At 41.6% G+C, this 27,085-nt stretch overlaps 1 protein-coding gene across 1 annotated transcript in view; it reads left to right on the top strand.

The window, feature by feature from the left end:
* Positions 1-27,085, top strand: part of MAGI1 (membrane associated guanylate kinase, WW and PDZ domain containing 1) — a 360,601-nt gene that overhangs the window by 180,689 nt on the left and 152,827 nt on the right. The window contains exon 2 of the mRNA XM_075713622.1: positions 5,576-5,692. Coding sequence (XP_075569737.1) covers positions 5,576-5,692 — 117 coding nt within the window. The remainder of the gene's footprint in view (positions 1-5,575; positions 5,693-27,085) is intronic.

The following is a 27,085-nucleotide window of genomic DNA, read 5'->3' as shown; positions in this document are numbered from 1 at the left end:
AAAACCCTGCCAACCATGATAACTTATTAAAGTTTGTTAAATACCTTCAGATAGAGATCTTCAGATGAAAGACAGTATGTTATAATCAGGGGTTTATACTGCAAATCCAGCATGTGCAATCTTTGTGTTTTTAAAAAATTGAACCTTTCCCTCTTGACGCAGACATCAGGGTGGCGAGAGAGAGTCTTAATCCAGATGACTCTATTGCACTTTTATCCCTTTAGCAAGGCCTTTAACCTTTCATTGCTTCATGGCCCTGTTGATATGAAATGGTCTTTGTCTGCCCACAGAGAATCCCTCTGCTAAAGACACCTTTAAACAGAGATCCCAACAAGAGAAGGGGGATTCTGCTGCAATTCAGGAATGGAAAACGGATTTTTCCAGTTCAGATGCTCTCGGTCACTGTGAATGTAGCAATTGGTAGCCTTCCCAAAGAAGGGTAAAGCAAAAATATATGCTAGTGTAAACCTGCTGGTAGGAGTGTAATATAGGTCAGAGACCACCGTGTCCCACGCCTGACCCTGACCCATCTTCACACAAGCATCTATAGGCTCTGTTAGAGTATAGCTATTTATCAGGATTATCTATGAACATCTCAAAACATAAATAGGATAAAACAGCTGCAGTAATTAATATAAACATAAACTATAAAACGATAGTTTCCAAATGCATAGAACATGAGTTCAAAATATATCTTCAGAATATACATATTGCACAGTTCTGGCATAGACTCTCTACCAGCTGGCAGGAAGGTGCTGTCAGCCCTGCGATGTTCACGCAGCTTTTTCTTGAAAAAATTCAGAATTTGCTTGGTCATTTACGCAGTCTGCTTTCCTTATTGAAAGCTCGTATGTCAATAAGGCAAGAAGCTTGCAGCCCCCCAGGTCTGCACTGCTGCTCGCTGGTGGTAGTGCTCTGAAGAGATGAATGTTCTCATGCAGCAAAGACAGCATTAGATGATCTGGTATGCAGCTTTCTTCCCTGCAGAAACTGGAAATTGTAGCAATAAGCGTCAGAACATAATTCAAAGCATAGTTTCTCTAGTGACTTCAATATTAGGTAACTGTTAGAGGACAAATATGTGACAGAGGATTGAGGGTTTGAAAGAAGTGTATTTAGACAGTCAATATTTTTCATTAAACACAAAACCATCGAGGTTACATATTTATCTCCACAAAATTGACAAGCACAGTTTGTTTCTCAGAAAACTGTATGTCAGTAATACTATTTTTTTTTTTTTCTATGAGAGATGTTTTCTTTCCCCCTTGGGGTTTGTTTTTGTTTCTAAAATATTGTTGTTATGATGTAATGGTTTGGGAGAACAATTGACGTACTCTAAAATGCAGTATAATAATTAAGAATAACTGAGAAAACCAGCCATTCAGTGAGTTGCCCTTTGTTTCATTCAAAGATAAATTAAAAATTCAGGTAATAAGATGGAAACATCTCAGATTTAGAGTGGTACAATGGGGAGAGAAGCAGTGGACAGCTGGTTCTCTGACTGTATCTTCACATAAAGAAAGGCATTGGTTTTGTTCAGCAGGAAAAAAAAAAAAAGGAGGGAAACTGCTGCAACAACAAACCCCAATCTTTGAACGTGCTTTACTTCTAAAACTTTCAAATATGAATTTTGGTGAATAAAGCAGGAAAGAATTTCTTTTTGCATTTTTTAATGTCTGATTTTCTAAAGCTAGATATATCAGCTTAATTTTGACTACAGAAATAATAAGGTGATTTTTCTGTGCGCAAAAAAATGCATTTGCAGCTTATCCTGGCCAGCAGGAAGGAAGAGCTGAGCACTGGCTCATGAGACCTGTATCCTCCCGTTTGGAAACTGCTGTTTCTGGCTTGCATCTTTTGTTCCTCTACTGTTATCACTGTAGGATCTCTTTACATGCTTTTAGCAGAAAAGAAAATAAAGGATCTCAAAAGAGTAAATGTAAGATCCAATCTCCTTGAGAACAGAGAAGTATTTTGAAGGGTAGTAGTATACTTCTAGTTAACACAGCTCATCTCTAAGGAAACTGGAGCCAGGTATTTTCTTGAGCACAATTTATGCATGGAACTAGACTTTACAAAGGAAGGACTTCTGCATAAAATGAGGTGCGTCTGGGCACCTGCCCTTCAGCCCAGCCTGGTGGTGGTTGGTGTATGGACAGAAGCCATCAGAGTGAGACTCATTTTCAGAAGGAGCGTGCACAAGCAAGGGGTGCCCCTGGGGATCAGAATGAATTTTACTCCTACAATTTGCACACAGAAGGTTGCTGGAATGTCACTGGCATATCTTTCAGATTCTCAGGAATTGCGGGTGCATACATTTCAGGCTCAAAAAGAATTTATCAGAGTTTATAAACTTGCATCTAGCACTAGAATCCACTAAATAATGCCAATATCAAACATGTGCCCTCTCAAGTCTGAGGAGATTTTTGGAAAAGGTAATCAGAGTGCATCAAAACATTTCAAATCATGAAGAATCCAACATGTTTCAGGGTGGATCCTTTTGGCAGCTTTCTACCTGGTGTTAGTTTCTGTGTTAGCTCATTTTCTTCTTCCATGCTCTGGAGTGTGTTGCATGGGGTGAGCCTGCTTTTGTCCACAGCTGTGGTCTCAGCGGCTGCTGAGCCAAGATAGTCAGGGCTTCAAGAAGTCTTTATTTCCATCAAGAATTTTCTGGACTTTAGCAACAAAAATGTGGCTTAGCAAGCGTTTTGGTTTTTTTTTTTATTTTTTCTCTTTTCTTTTTTTTCTCCCCATTTAAAATAAATGTAATAGAAATGAGCATCACTGTGAGCTCCCTGAGGGGACAATCATGTGAATGTAAGTATTGCTATAGCCCCTATTTTTGTAACTGCCATCTTGGCTAGTGCATCAGTGACTCAGCTGGGAAATCCCAGCTACTGCATAAACCAAATAACCAAACTTTCCAGCGGGGGCCGTAATAGACTGAGATGCTAGATGGAATGGGCACAGAGGGAAGCTAAAAGCAGATATCATCAGTAAATTGCATATTTTCTGTGGTCAAACAAGCCCTAGCTCAGCAGAGCTTTTTCACCCCTAGACATTATTGTGACATAAATCATTGACTCATGAATCACACAGTATTTCAGGAGAAAGCCTACGTTATATGATATATGCAGTTCAATGCATTAATTCCTTTACTGGAATAAGCCCTTGCATTATGTCCAAACTGTCTGTCATTTTTGTTCTTTTTGCTGTGAGAAACCACCTTGTCTTACTATCTGTTGTACAAAGAAAAATATGGACTGTTTAGTTAAAAGATAAAGAAATGCTTTATTATTTCAGCAGATGCTCTTTTTTCGTGCCCAGTCTCCCTCTGGACTAAAATGATGTGGTATGAAATCAAACATCTGGAGTTTGGAAGGTCAGCTCTGAAATTGGAAAGCTGTAGCCCACAGGTCTACCAAGCCCTCCAAATACCTCCTATGTGGGAAACCGTTTTTATAGTGTAATAACCGGAGACCATTTGTTAGAAAAATGGGTTGATAATCTGCTCTTGGAGTGAGGGGTGTTGCTGGGGTAACTCAGGGCAGTGTGATGAGCCAGTTTTATCTGCCTTAATTTCAGTTTTGTTGTTTGAGCCATTTCTGTAATGAGCATCTTGGTCTTTAATTTTTTTTCTTCTTTTAATAGCTGGGCCTGCTGCCTGAGCCTTCCTTTCTTCAATAAGAAATTTAATCTTTCCCAAAAAAAAAAAAAAAAAAAAAAAAGGCTTTCTGGAGAACCTAAATACAAATCATCTATTTATTATTTTAGAATTTGATTTAATATTTCAGACTAGGGTTTTTTGTGTTTAGTTTTGTTTTTAAACTAACATTGCAGTTAAAATGTTGCAGGACTGCATTAGGCAGATAGGCTGTTCCTGCCCATGGTCATTTAATGGTCTACGCTCTTTTTCTCATTTGTCTGGTACCGCTGCTGCCTCCCAGACCCACTGTCCAACTGCGCTCCGTTGCAGTAGTAGAATTCTTGATTTGTTCTGCAGTGATTCCTGCAGGCTCCAGCCAGGAAACCGCAACTGTGATGCTACGTTCAGCATCAACAAGTGTCGAGATGACCCCTCTGCATTACATATTCACAATTCAAAAAATCATAATGCAAATTATAAAAGACCATAGAAACAGCTGCAGTGGTTCAGCCCAAGGTCCATGTAGCCCAGCGTTCTGGCTCCAGCTGTGGCAACAAATAAGATGCCTAGCAAAGGAAAGAAAAAGAGCAAGATATTTGATATTCCTCTGCTTCTTCTCCCAGATCTCCCAGCCACCAGCAATCCATTTTCAGCTCAAGGGATTTCCTACACCCTCTTCTGCAGCCTCCAATGGGACCATCTTCCAAGTGCTTTTCCAGTCTCCCCATGAAGCTCCTCCATAAGCTTCTTGCACCCACAGTGCTCTCCAGCAAGGCGATCTGCCACAGCCTGTGAGAACTACTGCCACTGTTGCGTGGTTCTGAACCAAGCTCCCGTTCGCTTTTGTTGGTGTCTCCTGGCCCTTGCGTTGGGAGCGGCAGGGAGCAGGCAGTCCGGGAGCAGGCAGTCCCCCCTGCCCTCTGGGCACATTGGAGATGGATCTCCACAACATACTGCAGCATCCCTGCCTGCTCTCTCGATCTTTGTATGGCAACTGCTTCAGACTTTGATCATCCTGCTTGCATTTCTTCGGCACTTTCCCAATGGGGTTTTTTTTTTCCTTTTCTTTTTAGAACAGAAGAGTTTCTATCCCTGTTCTCTGTATGTTCTTGTGGAGTTGGTTTTGCTCTTCAGTCAAATTAATGTCAGTGTTATTCCAGATCTGGAAACATTTCATTTCTAGGAAAAGACTTCATTAAGTTGCTCCAGTTCATATGTTCTGCTACAAGAAAGGATTTGGTGTTCAGCAGCTAGTGATGTTCATGAACAGCTATGTTTCTTTTTCTTTGTTTTTGTTTGTTTGTTTTGTTTTCAACTCATTTATCTTTATGCTCACACACTTCTAAAAGTGTTCAAAACTGAATGGGGAAAGAAATAGGTTTAAGTAAAACGTGTCGGATATTATTCTGTTGTTTTTAAGGACTTTGGGTGCTCTTAACTCCTTCAATCAATTCTTCCCTAACTCCTGCTGCGTGCTGGGGTACACACCAGTGCAAAGTATAGCACTTGTTTGGTTTTGTGCTGTGTTCAGCTGTATTAGTACCCTTAATGGGAGCAGCCTTTGCCTTCTGTCTGTCTGCCCAGCTCACGCTCCAGTGAGTTACTAAAGCAATACTCTACCTTTATTATTTTTCTTCTTTTTCACATCATCTGTCTTTCTCCATTTGCTCAGACAAATAAGTGATAAAGGGGAATGATGATCTGTTTAACACCACAGGAAGAAAGATGCATTATGAGACAAGAGAGACCTCTTGTTTACAGCGAGTTATTTTTGGTAATTAGCCATTTGTAGAGGAAGATGAGCCTCCGCTCATAAAGTCAGCATGCCATAATTTAGGAGACTCTGAATGGAAGTCTAACATTTGCCTGAATTGGAAATGTTAATTGTGTGCATTTAGAAATAAATAAATGGCTGTTTTTTCTTTGCAGGAAGCAGACTGAACAAAGACCTGAGACACTATCTCAACCAGAGGTTTCAGAAAGGATCGCCGGATCACGATCTACAGCAGACTATTCGAGATAACCTTTATCGCCATGCTGTGCCTTGTAAGTAACAAAACATTGACCTGGTGGATTACATGTAGTAGAATTTTTTTTTTTTTTTTTGAGGCAGCCTTCATGTGGTGGTGTGCATGGCTCCACAGGAGACTAGCTTGGGCAGACTTCCATGTGTGACAGCAGATAGGGTTTAGGTAGAGTTGAAAAGGAAACCAGTTCATCCTTGAACTCTGCTTTTTTGATGACCTTTTTGGAACAGTTGATGATTTGATGCATGCCTGTGATGCTTACTGTGAAGAAAAAACCCCCAAAAGCAGCCATGAAGTGAGTACTTGCCTTAGACTAGTCTTCATTAATATCATTATGGTGAATGTTCCTTCACGGGTTTGAAACCTATGAATAAAAAAATCTGCTTTTATTTTTATTTCCTTAGCAGAACTTTATGTCTGATGCTTATTTAACTTGTGAAATTGAACAGCATTTTATGGCTGGGTGCCATTGTAGCAGGCAACTGCCACTTTTGGAAGGTCATCCTCAATTCAAGTAGGAGATAAGCAGCAAGAGGTAGTGAAGCTGAGAAAGAAATGCTCTTTTTCACTCAGAAAACGACGAGGAGGAAAACTGAGAAGTTTAGAGAGTGTAGTCTGTCGAAGTTCAGAATCTTTACTCAAAATCAGATTGTCCTTGGCATTTGGGAAGATGTACAAAGAGTGGAGAATGATCCAATTTCATTGCACCTCTGTTTGGCATTCCCCAGCTGCCAGGGGAGACTATTCTAAAGCAAAGGTTTTTCTGCGTGAACTTTGATGAGCTGTGTGGGTAATGGTGTGCCTTTCAGATCAGGCTGGGATAAGAACTAGTAAATGTCTTAGTTATAGCATAGTGAGATGAGCAATAAAATATTTTGAAATTTTCTATCTCAACATGAATCAGAGGTTGTTCATCCTGGTAGACTTATATAAATATTGAATAATGACGTTGCCACTCAAACATTGGTATTTGCCAACAAATATCACATAATGGTATGTAGAGTAATAGCCATTTTCAATCTAAGTGTTGCATGCAGGAGGACTGTGTAGGACCACAGTTAAAATTGTGTGGTAATACTGACAAATGTTGATTCTTCAGACAGATGCTGTGTGTCACCATTGAGTTTATTCTCATTTTATCAGTGGAAAGCATGGACCAAATTACATTTGAAGTGCTGCGCATGGACATAAAGAATAAATATGGATTATTATTTTCTATTGAACACTTCCATTTTCCCTTTTGTCAACGTGAAATATAATTAGTTTTCAATCATCTACCTTGCCAGGCTGCAGGTTTTTAAAGCATACTGTGAAAAGTGTCTTCTAGGAGAGCACATGCAATGTTAGGCTTGGGAGACGCGATGTCGTGATGCTAATGTCCTTCTGCCTATGTGTTATATTCCAATTCCTAAAGCAGCAAATAAAGCAAATGAACGTAAGTTCTGTGGAAGCATTTTGTGCGTTACCAAGGTTACATTTTGAAATGCTTTCCATTGATTCTTTTCTCTGGTTTATTGAACTTGATGGTGAGCTAAATTGCTTGGACTCGCTAAAGACTTTTGATTTAAAATTAAGAGCAGTGAAAGTGATTCCTGCCTTTTAGAAACAGCTGGGGGAGATATGGGTTGTTGATAAGAACATCAGTACTTATGTTCCATTTATGAAACAAATGGAAAATCTGAGAAGTGGAGTTAGTTATTGTGTGTCTCCATACTTTCTGAGTTGTAAAGCAGGTAGCATTTAATTTTTGCTTCATGTACTGTGGGGATGGTATTAGCGGTAGCTTTTGAGAATTATGCTAATATTCATATGTGAATTTGAATGAGAGTGCTGCATGCATGGTGGGTTGGGATGCTGTACAGGTCTGGAGATTAATCTAGCTGTACACTCATATTTTTGTTCCTTGGTACACGTGACCAGTAAATCCAGAGCCCTGGACCAATCTGTAGTGCTAATGGATTATGAAGTCTTGTATTTCGAAAATGGAATTCCCTGCTGATTATGTGGTAAACACAAACAAGAACACAAGGTCACTTGGACTGAGCATGCTTGGCCTGACAGCTGCTTTTTGTTGCACTAATATAAGGGCTAAATGAAGTGATAATTAGTAAATGCAAAATGGAGAAAGGAGATGTTAACCAGTTCTTCCCCAGAAATTCTAGTAAGAATCCCACATGGTTCAGTTCTGACTAGTTTGGTACAGGTGGTGAGAAAACCCAGAGGGCTTCTGTTTCCCACACAGCCGTGTGCCGGTTGCGTGCTTGGCTGACTTGGGAACTGAGTGAAGACATGGCTTTAGCTTTTGTAGAAGGTAGAGGTCAAGCAGAGGGGAGGAAAGCTGCAGAAAGTTTGACCTGACCTCGTTATTTCATATGACAATGACACGCTGCTTAAGCATCATTTAAATTTTTACTTTAGGAGAGTTGATTAAGAGTTTGCTTTATTTTCTGGTGAATAATCAAGGGTATGAGAGTGGGGTCATGTCAGCTCCCAAAGGGGATATGAGCGTTGCCTAAATGGGTGACATAAAAGGGATGGTTTTCTGAGAGACCGGAGGACTTAATCCCTAAATGTGGGAGCTGTCATAATGAAATGAGACCTTGAAATGGACCCAAAAGTGAAGTATTATTGAAAGAAGTAGATGAACCACACAGTTATTTTTACAAGCTGAGGTCTTCCCCTGCTCCTCAGTGCCCTCTGCCCCTCCAGCATGCTTTCTCCGAGTCTTCGTCCTCTCAACTCCCTGCTCCCCATTGAGCTGTTTTTTTCTGCAAAGATCTGTAGTAAACAACAGCTGTGACAAGCTTCCAGGTGGCCTCCAAGTTTGGTTGTCGTGCCGTTGTGAGTGCTCTGTTGTTACTATCACACCAAACCTATGGGTTTATTTACAGACCCAAAGCATTCTCCTCTGGAATTTACAACTTCAGCATCCTAATCTAGGACTGAGCCAGAGTAAGGAAGAGACGCAGGACACCTCATTTATGTATCTGGATGGTGCATAAGTTGCTAATGAAGCCATGCACGTACAACGTATAAATCTTTGAAGGAGTTAGTGCAGTTCAGCCACTGAACTAGCTTCTATTTCAGCTGAACCAACTGTGTGTTATTTCCTTTACTTTCTTCCTGATGCTCTCATTTCACTGTTAACTTCACATGCTGGGTCGGAGACTTTTTTTTTTTTAGATTATTTTTGTCTTCTGCTTAAGAAGAATCAGCACCTTAAACTTGAGCAAAGTTATTCTCCTTACGTGTTCAGATAAATAACTATTCTCATTCCTAGCATGTAGGATCCACTATCAAAACTAGAAAAAACCCTCAAATACATCATGCAGATTAGCAAGATGTTGGTCCAGTCTCAAGCTATCCCCTCTGCCTCCTTTTGTTTTGAAGCACCACATTTTTCCTGTGTTCTCATGTGCCTAATGAAGATCACCAGAAATAATGCTCTATTTGTGGGCTAGTTAATGGCTCCATTGAGCTTGGAGTACACTGTGAATTGGCAACAGTTTCATGATTACTGATTGGCCATGACTGTACCAGAAGTGCTTTGACTGATGCAGAGACTTTGCCCACAGCTTATTTCCAATGTGGATTTCACTTATTCCAGATCAATTTTGCCAGCCTAAGCCCTTAAGAGCAAAAGGGCGGGTTTACAAACTGTGTGGAGCATCTTGCGGGGGCACCTTGTGGCACGTCTGAGTCCACCTGCGCTAACAGCAGTTGACGTGACTTGCGTTACATCTGATGTGGGGGGAGGCTGAGAGTCCGTGGTGTAAAGTGTGTTGACACCCTGGCATTGGGTTTCACAGAGTCTTTCTTAGGAGCAGAACTCCCCCAAACAGGATTGGTGTATGTGAAGTTCTACTTCGTCGGAAACATGATTAGTTGGAAGTCCATGTAAGAATATATGCATTAAATAGGTGTTCCCAAGTAGCCTTACCTTGGGATATCTGTGCAATAGTGTTAATGGAGAAAGATATGCGATAGCAACTTACTTTAACGTTATAGTGCAGCGGCATGTCTAAACCACTGTTCACAGAAGGCTGAACAGACAGGATTATCGTCCTCATTTTGAAATGATGGTAGAGGGCATCTGTTTAAAATAAACAAGCAGTACTGGCCATTTGTCCTAGTTGCTTATTCTCAACAACCTGACAGCGGTTTTCTTTTCACAGTGTATTGAGAAGAATCAGAGAGATGATATTATCTCCATAAAAACTTATCTCAGCATGTGTTTTTCTTTTCCTCTGAGCACATTTACTTGATTCTCCATTTGAGTCCTGTGTGACATGCAGAGGCAGCTATGGTGGATCTGGCATCTGCACCTCGACTTGCCAAAACAGGGTACCTGGTGGAGGCGTGACTGAAATAACAGATCAGCGGTACCCTTCCTATTCATGTATGTTCTGCATTTGTCTTATTTCGGTACTGTGCAATTCCTTTCTTTGCCAGGCTGTAATCTTATGAAGCAAAACTCTGGAAAATGCAAGGTCTTTTTGATGGCAGATGAAACAGGGACAATGTAATGGCTAACCTAGAGTTAGTCTTAGATGTCAGCCTAGACACTCTGTGGCAATCTTGGGGTTTTTTTTTCCTTCCTCTTCTTCCCAAAACTGGCTTCTAAAACCTCAGGAGGTCATCATTCAACGGCTGATTCACTTTCCCAAAACAAGTACATGTCCTGGGATTAATTGGCTGGAGAGTTTAACATTAGAGATTTCATTTCTGCTGTCTGTTCTCTCACCTTCCCAGAGTTTGATCTGTTCCTCTGTCTTCAATTACAGAACAGTAGCTCCAACTGTTGTGGTTAGTCTTATAGGGGAGCGTGGAGCAAAATGGAAAGAAATGGATAAAAATCAATAGTGTAAGTGTCGAGTGATCTGTAGGGAGGCTTAGAAAAAGACAGTGACACCCAGGCACCTGGCTGGCCTGAGCTCTCTCATGTTTCAGCGGGAAATTTGAGAGTAAGTTTCTTTATTCCAAATGATCTGCTGGTGCAAAGGAAAAGTCTCCTTTCTAAGGAAAACCAGTAATATTGAACAAGGAAACTTCACGGTATTTATAGGACAGACTTTAGTAAGTGGATGTAGAAGAGCACATTGAACCTTATTATCTGGATTAAATGTTTTCATGGATAATTGAACTACAAAAGGGTAGTTTAGTTGCTCCAGGAGTTGGATAAACTGCTACATGTGTAACCACCATCATTTGCAGCTAATGGAGGACTAGAGAGACTAAATGGGCTGGGGTGTGATGAAACTGCTGTCAAACATGCAGACTTAGGTGATTTCCCAGGACAGCTTTTAAAGTCCTGTGGCACTGGGTTCCCCATAAGTATTTCTGAACTTCAAAATGAATTGATAGAAGGGGTACGCAAACCAGCTTACAGAAGGTTCTTTTCTTTAGAATATTGGGTATAATAGTGTATCAGTATACTGGGAAAAATTGAAGTGAAGCAGAAAGACCTTTATGTTACAAATGCATGTGTTTTTACATGTGGGGATATTTGAGTCACAATTTTGAAGTTATTTTTAGTTACTAATTTTTATTAAGGATAAACAGAATCACTGACAGTGCACATTATTTTTCTTCACAGGCAATAAATCATCAGTTTATATACACAAACGTTCTTTGAATTCTCAAAAGCTTTCCAGACCTGCAGCTGTATTTATTATCCAAGTACCTTTTGTTGCAGTTCCCTTCCTAGAGGTGTAATTCTGCTTTTGTAATGAGAAAAAGTTGCAGTGTCCATGAAATATTCATTTGGAGGCCCACACTGATAAGGTGATGAACAGTAGACTGATCTTTTTTCTAACACACAAAAAATAATTAATTGTTTTACAAGATTTATGTTAGGAAAAAGTTTTAAATATTTTTAAAATAGTGTCCTTATCACTAGGGTGCAACAACATGGAGCTACCAGCAGTATGTAAAGGTAATTTTTCTCAAGAACATTTGCTTGTGAGTTAATCTAACTCCAAAGAATATGAGGCGTATTTTCCATGCCAGCTAATGTATTCACATTTACTCTTTCCTGTATTTTCAGCAGGGACTGAATCCTGAGTACAACCAGTGGGTTTAGAAAATCCTTGTAGCTGTGTTCCAGGGAGCGCAGAATTGCAGCAGAGTCCTGCAGTTTTCAAGGATACGATGCTTTCACGTATTAGTGAACCAGATGTGTTTTCAGTTTTGAAAAATGCCCTGTGTTGAGCAACAGGGCCAGTATTCCTGTAGTTTAGTTCCTTTCTATACACGCTCATTTCTGTTTAATCTAGGAGACTTCAGACCTTTTTTTCCATCTGGTCTGTCCTTTCAGATCAATAGTGCATTTGGTGCCAGTGGGGTTTTTTGGGGGCTTTGGGGTTTTTTTTGGTTGGTTGGTTGGGTTGGGTTTTTGGTTGTTGGTTGGGTTTTTTTTTTTTTTTACATTGGGAAATAAAAGCACTTATGATGGCAAATATTGCTCCATCTGCTTACCCATTTGTGAGGAATAGCTTTTTTTGTATTTCACTATACACCCCGTTGAAATTGCATGAGGCACCAGAGAACAGTACAAAGCAGAAGAGCTCAGCCTTATAGGCTCTCCCATGCCACTTGCCAAAGGAGATTTGGGTAAGAAGTGTGGGAAGAGATTACATGGCTAGTTTTCTTTGTTTTCTTTGTTAGTCCCCAGTGTACTTAATTTTGCGTTTTTTCATTGCATTTGCTTTGTACTACAGTAAAGCATCTGCAAGTGGGTATTTTGGTAGTGCAAACAACGTCTGTGCATATGTTTTAAAATGTAAAGGTTTCGAAGGTTGTGAGTCTCTTGGAAAGCAGAGAGTAAATCAGAGCTGACAGCAGGTTCTTTGGAGGTTGAAGGGGTGGAGATGAATTACCCCACATTATTTACTTCAAAACGGGCTCTGTCCTGCCATAGTTTTTCATATGATGTCCCAGGGTCCTGATTAGATCTTTTCTGATGGCTGCAGTGTCTCAGCTTTTGATTTCATCGAGGCAGTTTGATTTCTTTTCATCTACCACCATGTCTCTGTTCAAGGTTTACAGTGTATTGGTTATGCTACAAGCGAAGAGAATGAGTGTTCCAGGCAAAAGGAACAGTTTAAAATAAGGAAAAATTAAATGTGTGCCATTCTTTAAACCTGTTCTTCCACTCGTATTTGCTTTTGGGATTCACATTTGGTATTTCATGATTAACTCCCTCTAGAAAGCACCCATTGCTCTGTATAGGTATGTTTGTGCTTGAATGTGTTGATTTGCATGGTGGTTTCACAGTCACGGAAGTCCTGTGCTTCTTTCCTCAAAGATGTCAGTACTTAAAAGGACACCTGAAAATCCTGTTTATATTATATTATTCTGGTCCAGTGCGGTACCTGCAATGTAGTATGGGCAAAACCAGTGGCATTGCAGAGGAGGAAGTGCCTGTGTGATTCCCAGTCACATATATTGCTACCATGACAGTCTCTGAGCCCAGGAGGGCAACGGCAGATGCAAGCTCCTGACGGTTTGATGGGGATGCAGACTGGCTACATTTCATCTTCAAAGAGTTATCCTTTTTTTTTTAACATTACCATGCTTCTTCACATAAAGCTTGCTGTATTTGTCCTCTAAATCCTTTCTCTCTTTGTTTCAGCAGAGAGGAGATTAGCTGTCTAATCATTTATTAAGCTGTTTAGATTCTGCTAGCTGGTTTTCTTTGGGGAGAGTCATACCCAGTACCTTTACTAGGAATAACTCTGTAAATTAATCTTCATTGATTTCTTTCCCCCCCACCCCCAGTGAATAAGAAGGTAGAAAAAATAGAACAAATATTGCTAGTTCTGCCCCTGTTGAAGGAGAAATAAATCTTTCCTATTAGTCATAAAGGTCTAGATGTATCCTTTTTTTATAATGTCCTCTTGAATAATTAGAGCTTTGAGTTATGAAGTCAAGATTCCTGGGTCATTGCCAGAACAGATTTGTTTAAGCGGGATACTAGTTCCCTGAATTCCTTTTAAAGGGCTTTGTAATGTCCCAGGCTGCTCTTAATTAGTGATTTAAGAGGGAATACATCTGTTTCACTGAGGATTGTGAAAATTATTATTTAAATGGAAATGTTTAATAAATGGCTCTTTGAAAGGCTAATGTATCTTCAAAATGAGACGAGTATCACAGAGTAATCAGGTGCATAGTGATCTAGCAGTTCTACTTGCAGGGTCTTTTTGGAGCTGAAGATGGAGAAGAGCATCAAAGACACTCGGAAGTGTCATCTGCCACTGAATTATATTTCAGACTTCACCATTCATTCTCTACCTGTACTTTTTCTTTAAACTTCAGGTTTAACACTTCATTTACCAGTGGAAAAAAACCCAGTAGACAAATGTTGATGTTGGTAAAAGGAGGTCTGTAGGAAGAAGCTATATCACGTATTAGATAAATTGATGATACTTCTTTTTTATCTCAGACCATCATGGCAATTCAAATACTGCCACTACACTGTGGATTTTTCTGCCTAATTTAAAACTACTTAATGGGAGATTGTTGTATGCTAAAAATGTGCAGGTAATCTTTGCTATATTAGGAATTTGATTGAACTGGCATCCCTCAGAACTGAGGGGCTGGGGCAGGTGACGGAGGAAGGAGGAACTCCAAATTAAGAAGCTGCTGCTTTTAGCAAACTCTTCCTTGAATACATGAGGAGTTGGCTATTTATAGATGCAGAATTACCATCTCCTACTGTTCACAGGTCTTGGATTAGTAATCAAAAACTTGAAACTGGAAATTTTGACTCTTTTAATTTACCTGGTAGTTTCTGAGCCCTTACTGCCATCTTCTTTCATGTTTTTCTAGGGCGTGGGTTTTTTGGTGCTGTGTTTTGTTCAGAGGGGCCTAATACATGAAAGCTGAAAATGTACTTGAATAGTGAGGTTATTTTCAGCTCTCGTAAGTCCAGGTATGTAAAGTGTTGAGAAAAACAGTAAGTGTTGCAAGATGTGCAAGAGAGTTGAGGAGAACCCAGCAGGACACTAAATGGCAGTGCAGAAGTAGGACGGCTGGACTTGACAGTGGGGCAGAGCTGGACCCAGTTCTTTCAGGAATGTAAACATCCTATAATGTTCATAAATACCTTTCCCATTTTTGCATTCCCATAATTTTAAAATATATATATTGCTGTCTCACTTAGGCTTCTGCAATCCTCTGCAAAATACTCAGTGTTTTCTAGAAGGGAACGGCTGACGAGATGCGATAGCGCTGCTCCTGTGTAACTAACCACACTGGAGAATCACATTGACAGACATTCTGTAAATTGCTCACATTGTAGAACATTGATGATACCATTAAAATGGTAAATTTGATATTATAGTACTATTAGATTTCTCGTTCATTAACTCTGATCTGATAAACAGCCTCCAACATATTTTGAAGGTAATAGTCACCTTACAATCACTACTGCTCCTCTCTATCTGGCATTTCAAGCTTCTATAGATTTATAGTTCTTCCGTCATCTAATCTCTACTTACTGCTTTATTTTTTCTTTGAACTTGTGCTTACAAGCAGGCCCTTTCGTAGAGGGCCCTGGGCATGCAATTAACACTTCACAGCAAGAATGAAGTCATCCTGAATTCCATTCCCGGGATTTAGGACAAAATCAGTTTCAGAGAATAAAATGAACCCAATGCTCAGGCAAGCACGATGCGGACCTCCAGAGGTGGTTTAGTGCTGGGCGCTTCGTAAGGGTTGGTACAGGGTAGTGTTGGTAGCTGTGGCTGTGTTCTTGGCCTTTGCAAACAGGTATCGGAGCAGCCTCTGCAAAACCTTGCTGGAGATGTAGGTGGTGAAGAGGGGACCAAGTGCGTGCTGTGGCAGGGGCTGTGATGGGTGCTGGGCGCAGCCCTGCCGCAGCACGCTTGGGAGCTGGAAAAGCTGAAGAAACTTTTTTCAGATGTGTCTGTCCAGCAGAGACAACTTCCACTCCCAAGCGTTAATCCTCAAGCAGCAAACCCACGAGCCGCAGCTTAACAAGGTAACCTTAGCTCCTCTCGACTGGCAGGGAGGCTTCTGTGGAGGTATCACTTGCCTCCTTGTTTTCCTAGGTGAGTCATGGTTTAATTAGAGCGCTGTCTCGAGGAGGAGGTGGTTGTTACACATCACCTATCACAGTGTAAAAGTGAAAAGCGACGCTGAAAGGCTGACCCTTAATCTGAAGTGCACCATCTGTGTTTTATTTCCACATCTTGCTGAGTTTACAGTTACTTGAATTCACAGTTTGTTCCCCATTTGCTGTTCCCACATGGTAAGTGAATTGGATCCAAAATGTACTGATGAAAGATTGAGAAGTCTGTTGGAGAAGTTTGTTCCTACCTACAAGAGTGCTCTATCTCACACTTCTTCCACCCCGTGAGTTAAATCCCAGCTGTAAAATCTTGTCTCAAGATGGTCTTCTTTCATGGTGGGAAGCTGGGGTTACCGTAAGGACAAAGACTCCTTTCCCCATCCTGAAGTGATTTATGGTTTGCCTTTGACTTTCTGCTCAAGAAAAGGTAGAGAGTTCTCTCATATCTGACAAAGTATTTGCTTTACTGTTCCTGTAAATTTGCGTGGATGCTTATCCTGGTGGTGCTTGGCATTGGAGCGCCACTCTTATTTAATATTTTTTTTGTTTGTTAGTATGAGCCAAAGTGTTTGATGCTAAAATAAGGCTGGGTATAATATAATGAATGGTGCTATAATTACGATTGTAACGGTTTTCATGGCGCAACTTTGAATTACTCTGATTTTAGAATGGGCAAGCAACTCAAAAACAGGTTGAATTGCATTTATTCTCCTTTGTTTCTATTTTTTCTACTGACAACAACCATTTTCTTAAGCCATAACTAACTATAAAAAAGATAGAAAACTTAAACATGTTGTATTTCAAAAGCAAGCCATCAAAATGCTGAAGGCTGTATAAACTTAAATACCTTCTTTGGCTTTTGCTGTCGACCACACAAGCTCTGAGAAATTGATTACGCTGGTGCTCGAAGGGGCTTTCACGATACAGAAACAGAGGTTTGCATTGAATTTCTTTCTTTGTGTGTGGGATTCTTTTTTGGAAAGGGAAAAAGCCTTTAAACCCCAGATTAAAAATAAGTCATTTCATTGTTTCCTTTTCCCCCCCTTCTAAGTCTTATGAAAGAGTTTTCATAAATGATTGGGGAGCTGCATCTCTGAATAAATGTGAGGGGAAAATGCTCCATTTCTTTTTTTAATAAAGCAGCTTTTTTATGGAATATCCCATTTAGGTGCTGCCTCATGGAAGTATCATCTGGTGAGAGAGTTTCTGTCTGGCTTGTGCAGATTTTTTTATTTTGTGGACATGAAGAGGAGGAGTGAGGAATTAAGAGTTACTTATTTTCGTATTGCAGTTTTCAAATTTACTGTATCCAGTACTCTAAACCCATCATTATCACAGGCTTTGGACTTCCCATGGGGACTGTGAGCTGACTGGACACATACCCAAAAACCAGCCTAATCATACAATCGTTTAGTTTGGAAAAGACCTTTAAGAGACTCAGGCTGTTGTTGAAAGATCTGGGAAGGTGAATCTTGAGCAAAGAATTTTTATCTTTTCTTTTGAAACGAGACACATATGGGCCAGCACCTTGGGCCAGATGGTGTTTTCATGAAAATATTTGTGTCCCGTAAAATTAAGACAGTTTTATATATTTATAATCAAGCCATTCTCCTGTTGGTGTGTGGCTATTTCTCTTATAAGGCTTGCTATCTCTTGGTGGCATCTTGCCCCTGCCCAGTTCAAACACTTTTGGGGATGGGGTACTTCAGCAGGAGCAGTCATCGTATTTGCACTGTTGGGTTTGGTAGTGGAACGCAGAGATGGTGTTTTTTCCTTACGTTGCCTGGCCCTCACACACACGTGCTGGAAACTTGTGAGCTGTCGCCTGCATCCACACCTGTACTGAGCTGCTTTGCAAGCGATGGCTGTTTGCTGGTGTGGTTCAGAACCTCTGCTTGTTAGAGCAGCAGGGCTGGGTGCTGTCCGTGCCCCGCCTGAGCCCTGGTCCATGGGAGCAGGTGACGGGGGTGGCCCCACAGCACCCTGTGCCCACCCCGCCAGTGCCTCCCGCGTGGTCCTCGGGACCCGCGCGTCCCTGCCTGCCTCGGGGGAGCCGCGCGAGCCCCGGCGCAGCAGCCCTTGAGCTGTGGGGGAGCAGGCTTCCTTGCGAGGCTGGAGTCCCCTGGGATTTCAGTACTGCATCTAAGCAGTCCTGTCCTGTGAGATATGTGGAAAGCGTCCAAGACGGACACCTGCTGGCTCTGAAGCAGTCAAGTGCTTTTTCCAAAATATCTTTGGCCCCTGTTCTTGATGTTTACTTTTAAAAAGATACAGGCATGTGTTGGCTGTAAAAGAAAGGAAAAGGGGGAAAAAAAGAAAAGTCATTGCTACTGTCACTGAAATTCCCTGCAGATTTAAAAGGAAGATCAAAGTTGGTACTTTAAGAAACACTCGAAGCCCTTGGGACAAGCACAGCAGAAAACAGAAAGGTGCTCTGTGTTCTGTCTGATTGCTTGCAAAAATGAGTGCTGTATCTCCTACGGAGAGCGAGACAGAGCTAGAAATACATATTCGCATAGTTCCCCCATTCTCGTGCCTTGTAAACTAGGACAATACCATTTTGCACTTCCCTGGGCATATTCTCAAACAGCAGCTCAGTGAAGATGATAGAGGAATAAAAAGGGTGAGAGAGAAAGAAGAGAGGGGGGAAAAATCTGCCTCGTGGTATTTCAGATCTCCAGCGTACACAGGTGCTTTTTAATCCCTCTGGCCTACATATTCCACAGCCCCTAGGAATAGAGGAGTCGTGATGTAATGCTCTTTTCCTCACACTCCCAGCTTAAATACAGATGGAAATTGTTGTCATGTGTTAGAAATGTCACCAATAATATAAAAGGCAGGCTTCTGCATTCTCCCTTTTGCACTGTCAGCTGCTGCTGCCAGCTTATTCTTCCCTCTCAAACCTATTGTCATGTGGCAGAAGCCCTGATGTAAGTAAGCCCTGTCCTCCCCCTGCTTATGATCCCTGCATTTTTTATTCCCCTCTGCTGCAGTGCTGAGGATCATTACATACCACGACTTAAAGACAAGACCTCACAAAGGAAGGATTAATCTTGTATTTGTGCTTGAATTTCGAAGGACACAGGCAAGTGAGAATGTTCTGTTGTATTCTCTTTTTTTTTTTTTCTTTCCTAGATGCTAACCTAAGAAATGAAAAGCAGCGAACGTGATAAGCTAGGTTTGTGTTTACTGAGCAAACCCAGTGGTTCCTCAGCTGCAGGTTGTGCGCGTAAGGAGAGAGGAGCGGGTTGTAACGGGAGGCAGGGGAGGCTGTGGGGCTGGGGAGGGAGCTGCGGAGCGGAGCTGCACAGCCTTAGCCCAGCCTGGGAGGACAGATGGCTAGTGCTACTTTTTAATTCATCAAGCAGGCTTTACGTGAGGCCCGTTGGCGAGCGGGTGTGCTGCGAAAAGCGGGGTCAATGGGCACGAATAGGCTGAGATCAGGACCAGATGCCTGCCGAACAATGGGGCTTTTGAAAGAAATGCGGGAGGAAGCGTGGCGCTTGCTTTGTACTGCCTCCGCATTGCAGGTTGGAATGGGGCAGCTCCGATTTAATGAAGTGCATTCCTAAACGTGGTCGTCAGCCCGGGCTGGGAGACAAGGGGACATGTCAGAAGGGGGCTTGTGGGGCCGGCGTGGGGGGGGAAGCGATCCACTGATGGATCGTCCCGAACAATGCAGTCTTAGTGTTGGATGGGAAAAACCATCAATACATCCCTGTGCATATTAATGCGATACAGCAGGTGTTGCTAAATGTCTGTCCCCGCATTGTTCTCCCGCGGCTCAGCCGAGGAGGGGGCAGGAAGGAGACCTCGTGAGGGATGCACTCATCTGGGGTAGAAAAGTAGCTGCCCCCCCGAGACGGCCGCGCATGCCGAAAGTAAAGCAGGAGGCGAGAATCGGCGCGCGTTTCCGCTCCTGGGGTCGCGGCGTAGGGCAAGGTGCTGGCCGCTGGGAGCTGAGCTGGGCAGTGGTCCCTTGTGCTGGCTCTGGCAAGCAAAGAGGGACAGGCTCAGAGAGGCTTGCACATCTTAAAAGGCGTAGCAGGGCCAGGAGGGTCCTTTTTTCCGCAAAACATCCCCTAAACTAAGCAGGTGTGAAGGCTGGGAAGTGAATCTCCTGAGAGCAGGCTGGGTCACCAGGGCAGAGGGCAAGGAGGGAGGAAGCAGAGATGGTGTCTCAGTTGAAATTCAGCAGTGAGAGAGTTAAAAAGGGCAATTTTTTTTTTTTCCCCCCTTCACAAATGCATCAATTCTGAATGAGTTGCAGAAGCTGTGTGTGAATTGCAATAAAGAAGGTGTACAACATGTATAAAACCAAATAAAATACCTATTTCTGCATTTGCGTGTATCCTGCTGCACTGGCTTGATATACCCCTCCTTAAGATAGTTCTCTGTGTAACAGAAGTAACAGCCCTAAATACAGCCATGTTAGCCAGTGTAATTCTTGAAGGCTTGGGGGTGAGGAGTGTACATAGTCTGTCATTATTATATGTATTTCTTAATAAAAAGACACCCATTTAATTGCTGCCATTGTGTTGTCTGCTCCCCTTGTGATTTGTGACATGCTATACTGTATTTGTCAGCAGAATGAAAGGGGTCTTTGTTCCTTATTCGTATTACGGCACACTGCATCTCAGTGAAAATGGAATTTTTGCCTTTAGAGCTAACTTAGCTGGTGATCTGTGCCCACTGTTACGCTGGGAAGGGTGTCTGCTTTTTCCCAGGAGTTTCAGAGGAATTTGCAGGCAAGGCTTGTATTTATTTATTTATTTATTTATTTTTACATATCAGTGTGTTAATAGTGATGAAGAGTGATCAGCTTCATTTGCCCACAGGACAGGTAAAGCGTGGCCAGGGGCTGCAGCAGCTTCGCATACTACAGCTGCCTTTCCGTGTATCCCTTGCCTGTGGATGAATGGCCAAGTTGACCAGGAACTAGGATTTAGTCCTTGTGCACTTTCGATCATTTACTGCTGTGGAAACTGCTAACAAGAGTTTAGAAAAATAAACCAAGAGTCTGTAATATGGGCAAGCTTGCGTGCCTATTCAAAGGTTGGCTGAGACCGCAGGTTAGTGGAGGCAGTTGCTAACAGCCAGCTATGAGGGTGACTTGTTTGGGGGAGCCAGTGCCACTGGCAGTATCAGTCTTGTGCATGTAAATGGGAATGGTTTACAAGTGTAGCAGCTGGAATTAGTGGGCAAAAAGGATCCAAATTTGAGGCAGTGCTTGCCCAGACAATTAACGAGACTTCTTCTAACACACTTACATTGCATGAATATATGGAGCTCATTTTTAAATTGAACTACCAGGTTCAGCAGCTTGAGCTTTACATTGCTAATTATGCTTATTTTCTACTCTGCAGTGCACAAGGAAAAACAGGCAAAATGCAAAGTCTAGCTCAGTCCTAAGAGGCTACGGTCTGCTGCAAATGGTCTTTCTGTTAGAGGGTCTGCTTCAGTAAAGGGCTGGATTGTGAACCTGTTGCTTGTTGATGTGTGGCTTCTCCTATCGAGGAGCAACTTTGCTCTGTAGGGAGCAAGGATTCACTCAGTGGTGTAGAAGAGCAGGGAGTGTTTTCTCCCTTGCCAGCTTGTTTCCACTCGTCATTGCCTACTGCTAGTTCCTGTCAGATGGAAGCAATGATGGATCCATGTAGATCCAAGAATGATGCTTCACTTCCCTCTGGGAAACTGCTACAGAGCTGGTGAGAAAGAGCACTGGCAGCTGCTCCAGGAGCACTTCAGCTCCTTGCTGTTGAAGTGTTGCAGAGCCAGGTTTTGCCATAACAGCAATAAGCCTTTTCCCGTTGAATTTCTTTCTTTTTTTTATACACTCTTCTAATGCAGGTAATCCAACCTGCAATTTGAAGCTTAGAGTATCCCTTTTGCCGTTATTGACAACACCTAGCACAAGTAAGGTTGTCATAGCAGTCAAAGTGTTGCGGAAGGAAAAAAGCAACAATGAAAGCCATTAATTCAGCAGCAGAAGCTGATTAAGTGGTGCTGGGTTCTTGACTTTGCATCTGACAGTAATGATACTCACCCTGCGTTTCAGTCATTTCAAAGTTCATATGCTGCAGGTAAGGCTCTTGCCTGCACTTTGAGGCTTGTGTATAGATGCCTTTCTGACAGCTTTCCATCCCTTCTAGTGCACTGGTTCTTTAAATGGTTATGCAAGAAATGCTTCTGAAATTAATGCACATTAAGTCATTTTGGTCAAGAGATGCTGGGTGCTGTCGTAGTCAATAAAGTTTATTCAAAATGTGGTGCTATTTTCAGTCAGATTCTGCTAAATCCTGTCCTGAAATCCTCTGAATATTTTGCTGTTGAATATTCTGGTAAGCATGATGACTGGTTCACTGTGTTAATCCTGTTCTGTCTTCCTGTCTGCAGCTAATCCTGAGCTGTTGTTGCTGTTCTGCATACATGAGTAAGACTCTTTTCCCCCTCCCCTTGATGATATCCAGTAGAATTCCAGCTGACTACTGGAAGATAACAGATCAAATGTCCTACTCTTCGTTTTTCTCCTCCTTAAGTATGAAAGTTGAGTTTCTCCTACTTGAAAAACAAAACCTGGAGAAGCAGGAAAAAGATATTTGATCTGTTGTGCTCTATCTGAAGGCGTGCACTGGCTCTGACTGTCTGCAGGATGTCTTCAGGAATCTCAGCTGTAGAGAAATCTGGAAGAAAAGACATGTTTAAAGGAAGTTTCCGAATTCATGTAGATTTGACAACATTTCTATCACAACTTCTCATTAATTAGAGATGAAGCTGATAGTGATGGCTATAGTTAATTCTTCTCCTAAAATAAAGTTATTGGATTTTCCTAGTTTTTCCTTGCACAGTGAAATGCAGAGAGGAACAGTGATTTTTTTTTTTTTTTTAAAAAAACCCTGACCTACCTGTGGGAGATGTGCTTTGGCAAAATCTGTCCCTTTCCGGTGGAAGAAACTTTTCCTTTGGGACAGTTAGTATCACCTCAAAAGTACTACTGGGCCATGCTTCAGATTTAGTAGAAAAGCTTATGTAAGGAAGGGAGATAGTTTAACCTTGGGTTGATTCCCCCCACCCCCACTGATTTCACCCATGGGACAGACATTGTATGTCCTTATAGTAAGACTGGCATACTTGCATAAAATATGTTAATATCGATACACCCTATATTGACATGGTTGCATGGGATGTGTATATTTGGCATATGTGTGTAATATAAATGCCCACACTTGCATTTAACTGCTACCATCAAAATGTCATGAACTGGAGAGGCCACAGTAACTTAAGTAAAACCTTTTCTTAAAAATGACATAATATTTAGTTGATGTAAAACGTCATAATCACCCACATCTTTCCTTGGAAGAGATTGAATATTTTTTTTCTTTTAAATAGTCTTTCAAAGGATTCATTAAGAAAATGAAATCTAAGAAGAAAAATAGTTGACCCAGCAGTTTGAGGCCAATGAGGCAAAATTCCCAACAAACTCATGTGTAAAGTCAGCCTTAAGTGAGTTGTGCCTGAATGACTTCGTTACATATTTTCTGAAAATTTTCAGTATTGAAATGTGGAAAAAAACGCTAGATGAATAATGTAGTCCTGGTAGCAATTGGAATATGGCTGTGGATGTCACTTACTGTATTGAAAAGTAGCTTGTTGCTTTCCCTACCCGAACAGAGGCAGTGTCCCACCTGGAATCAGCAGCGTTACTGCGTTCTTCATTTGCCTGAGGAAACTCTTGATCCATTGTGGACTGGAAATTTTAATTTGGTTTTGGGTTTTTTTTGTGTTTTGTTTTCATTAGGATACAACACTGCCTTTCAATGTATTTGAAGATAAGATGAGAATCAGGCACACAAAAAAAAATGAAGGCTCTGAAAGAGCACTGTTACAGAAATCATGATATATTGGGAAAAAAAAAGAAATTGTTCCTCTCTTTTCCCCTGTTTGCACCCTCTATGGGTATAGGTTTTACCAGAAACCTTTAGTAGGTTTATTGCTAGCATTAAGAACACTCTGGTGTTGATTTTTTCCATTAATTTAAATGAATGGGGAGCAGGCTGAATAATAGTCATGTAGAAGGTGCTATTGGAAATGCACACTTTGTCAGCACTGCGGTGGTGATTAATAGTGTGTCATTTCTTTGATGGTGCGCTAATAATTCGGCACCAGAATGCAAGCCCTTGATAAAGGTGGGGAACTGGCTGAGGAAAAAAAAAGTCTCCTCTTCCTCTCTTTCTTACATGGACCGCAAAAAGAGCCTGAGGCTTGAGACATCCCCTGAGGCTTGGGCTCTCTGAGGAACCCAAGTCCTTTTCTTCAGCAGAGGCTGGGAATGGGCTACAGCAGCGCAAGCTACTTGGACGGTGCTACAGCGATGGCTGGTTAAAGGAGTGTTTCAAATGTAGTCTAGCTGACAAGTGCTAGTGTCCTGGTGTTGACAAGGCAATATTTTAACATGATAATCTGTCATCCTAAACTCTTAAAAGAAATCAAGGGTTTACCACATTCAGGTGCATGAGCTAAAACTGTCCTTTGCCTTTTCTACACAAAGACTTTACTTTTGACTCGGGGTTTTTTTTTTTCCTGGTGAAGATGAAGTCAACTCATTTTGAGTCCTAATCAGGAAGTGATTCAGAGTCTGTGCTCATTAAATCCTTCCCTTCACTCCTGGGACTGCCAGCGAGGATGTCGCACATTACCTGCTGATGAGATGATGTTTTTGTGAAGGAGATGAATGCCCCAGAAAGTATTCTCATCGTGCCAAACCACTAGGAAACTGGAAAGGGTCCGGAAAGCCACAGTGAGGCTGGAATTTGAGTACTTGAGCTAGTTTTATCATCACTCTGTTAAGCAGCTGCTTACCCATTAGAGAGAACTCATCTTCAGTTGTATGTGATTTGGGGGACGTGAAGGTTGAGCCCTGCTGTTCTCATTATTTGAAGTTTCAGATTTTCGTTGGGTTATTAGGGTACAACACAGAGCAGTTAATTCCCCTTATCAGCTCCTTCAGTCATCGTTTGATTGGATGGATCCTTTTCAGTTTTTTTCCATTTTTCTCTTCCTCATATTTCATGTATTCTATTGTTTTATTAGTTCAGTGGCCTTTTTGGGTCATTGCAGTCTAAGTATTCTGACTTTTATAAAGGTCTTGGTGACTAAATATTAGTGACCTCTATTCATCTTCCTTGGGCTTCTCCAAGGCAGTGCAGTCTGATTTTGAGCTGCACTGTGTTACAGTATCAGCGAGTTCATCACATGGTGAATCAAAACCCCTTTCTTCTCCGCAGATGAAGGCGTCCGTTCAGTACATTGCATTGCTGAGTGTCAGCTTCAGTGTTTGGGGTAAAGAGGAGCCATGCAAAAGAGGTGGAGGAAAAACTAGGCTGTGGGGCTTTGCCAGCTCAACTAAAACGAAGAAATGTACCGTGACACAATTAAAAGTATATTGTTGGATTCAGGAGAGTCCTAGGAAAGACTAACAAGCTAAGCACAATTGACATGAATTTCCAAATTACATAAGAGTAAATGGAAGAGTTAGCATTAACTTCATTAGGGAGCTTGTTATACCAACACGAATCTTTGTGGTAGGCTCGTATTTTGGGGCATTCCTTCTTGGGCACCATCTATCAGGCATTTACCTAGCTCGGACTCTGCTTCTTGGTCAGAACTGAATGGATGCGAGGAGAATTTGGGGTTCCAAGGTTAGGAAATCTCAGAATTGATGCTGCCATAATTTGACCATTTAATGCATTATATTCTGCCATTCTCTGAACTTTCCTCATGCTCAAACTTCCTTCTCCTTCTGGTAACACTCTGCCTCATTTGTTGTTCTCTGCTGCACACTGAAGTGAAGTGAGAAATGGGTTTTATAAGTGAAATAAGAGAATGGAAGGATTCTTGAGAAATACCTGCATGCACAAAGAGAAACAAAAACTGTTCAAGTAATCTGGACTGTGGCCTTCAGTAACTCAGAAGTACTTAATTTGGGAGACTGTATTTTAGCAGGCATTTTTTTCTGTGTAATGTAGGCTTTTTAAAAAAGGCGGGAGGGCAGCAAAGGAACACCCAAAATTTCAAAGTCCTGCCTTTGTCCCAAAACTGAGAGCAAGCTGTTAAGGAGGGGCAGAGAACAACTATGGGAGATTTCATCCACAGTATTTAAAGTTTGGGAAACTTTGAAATGGGAGTCTCTGAAAGCAGAGGCTTGTAAGGGAGTGTGTGAAACAGGCTTTTCAGGTGTGGCTGCTGGCTGCATCTGACACACGCAAAGCTTAAATTTTTAAGCAAGGGGAGATTTTAATGCCACCCAAATGTTGCTTTTATACATAGAATTCTTTGCATCTCTAGCTGCAAAATGGCACACTGTCACCATGGGGAGATCTTTAAATTGAAGGGCCTTTCTCTCATAAAAGGTCTGCTTCACTGTAAAGGGGATACTACGGTTGTGTCGTCTTGAAGGGCAAGCTGGTAAATGAGATGTTATTATCTCAGTGTGTTCCTTTAGTAAAATATTTAAAAGTGGCTCACTCCTGGTGAATTACCTGCTGACCTGATCCTCTAGCAGCCTTATTAAATAGTTGCCTGTTGTAACATTCTTTGTGAAGTTAAAGTGTGTCCCACTGCACTAAGCACTATTTCAGATATCCCCATTATAACAAAAAGTCTTTATATAGTAATAGTGCAAACCGATGGCTCTCTTGGGTGCTTTCATAATGAGGTTTTATGGTAACTGTTCTCTGATCCCGTTTCTCCTTTTACTGGTGTATTAGATTTACTCAATTTCTCTCCATATTCCTAGATCTTAACAGATTTGCTCTTCTCACTCCTCCGATGTTCCAAACACCACCACTTCTGATACAGAATGAGTTTACCAAAACAAACGGTGGCATAAAATAAGGGCGTCTTTGCACAGCACAGTTGCTTGGGCTGGCTGGCATGGCTTAATAAGCTTCTGCTCATCGGCTGAGCTGGTGTAGCTAGCCGTGGCTGCACTCCTTGCCCTGAGCAAATGCAGAATGAAATGAGTTAGTTTAAAATCTTAAACTTTTGCTATTTAAAAGCTCATACTCTGCTTGAGTACTGGGGCAGTCTGATGCTGTTGCATGGCCCGTGGTAACTTGATTTCTTTTTTGGTCATCTGTCTATAATCTGAGAAGAGTTTTAAAAGCAAATAAATGTTCCTATTCGCCACATGGTGGTAGGCAGCTGGCCTTGCTGATGCTGCTTGAGGTTGCAGTGCTGTTACAGCAACAGAAATAACGGGGATGTGGCCAGCACCTGAACAAACAATTGCACTTGTGCCTTGGGCTTTGAAACTATATT

Source organism: Pelecanus crispus, chromosome 7, assembly GCF_030463565.1.
Source record: "Pelecanus crispus isolate bPelCri1 chromosome 7, bPelCri1.pri, whole genome shotgun sequence".
NCBI lineage: Eukaryota > Metazoa > Chordata > Aves > Pelecaniformes > Pelecanidae > Pelecanus > Pelecanus crispus.
The sequence above is the reverse complement of the archived record's forward strand: the minus strand, read 5'-3'. Positions and strand labels throughout refer to the sequence as shown.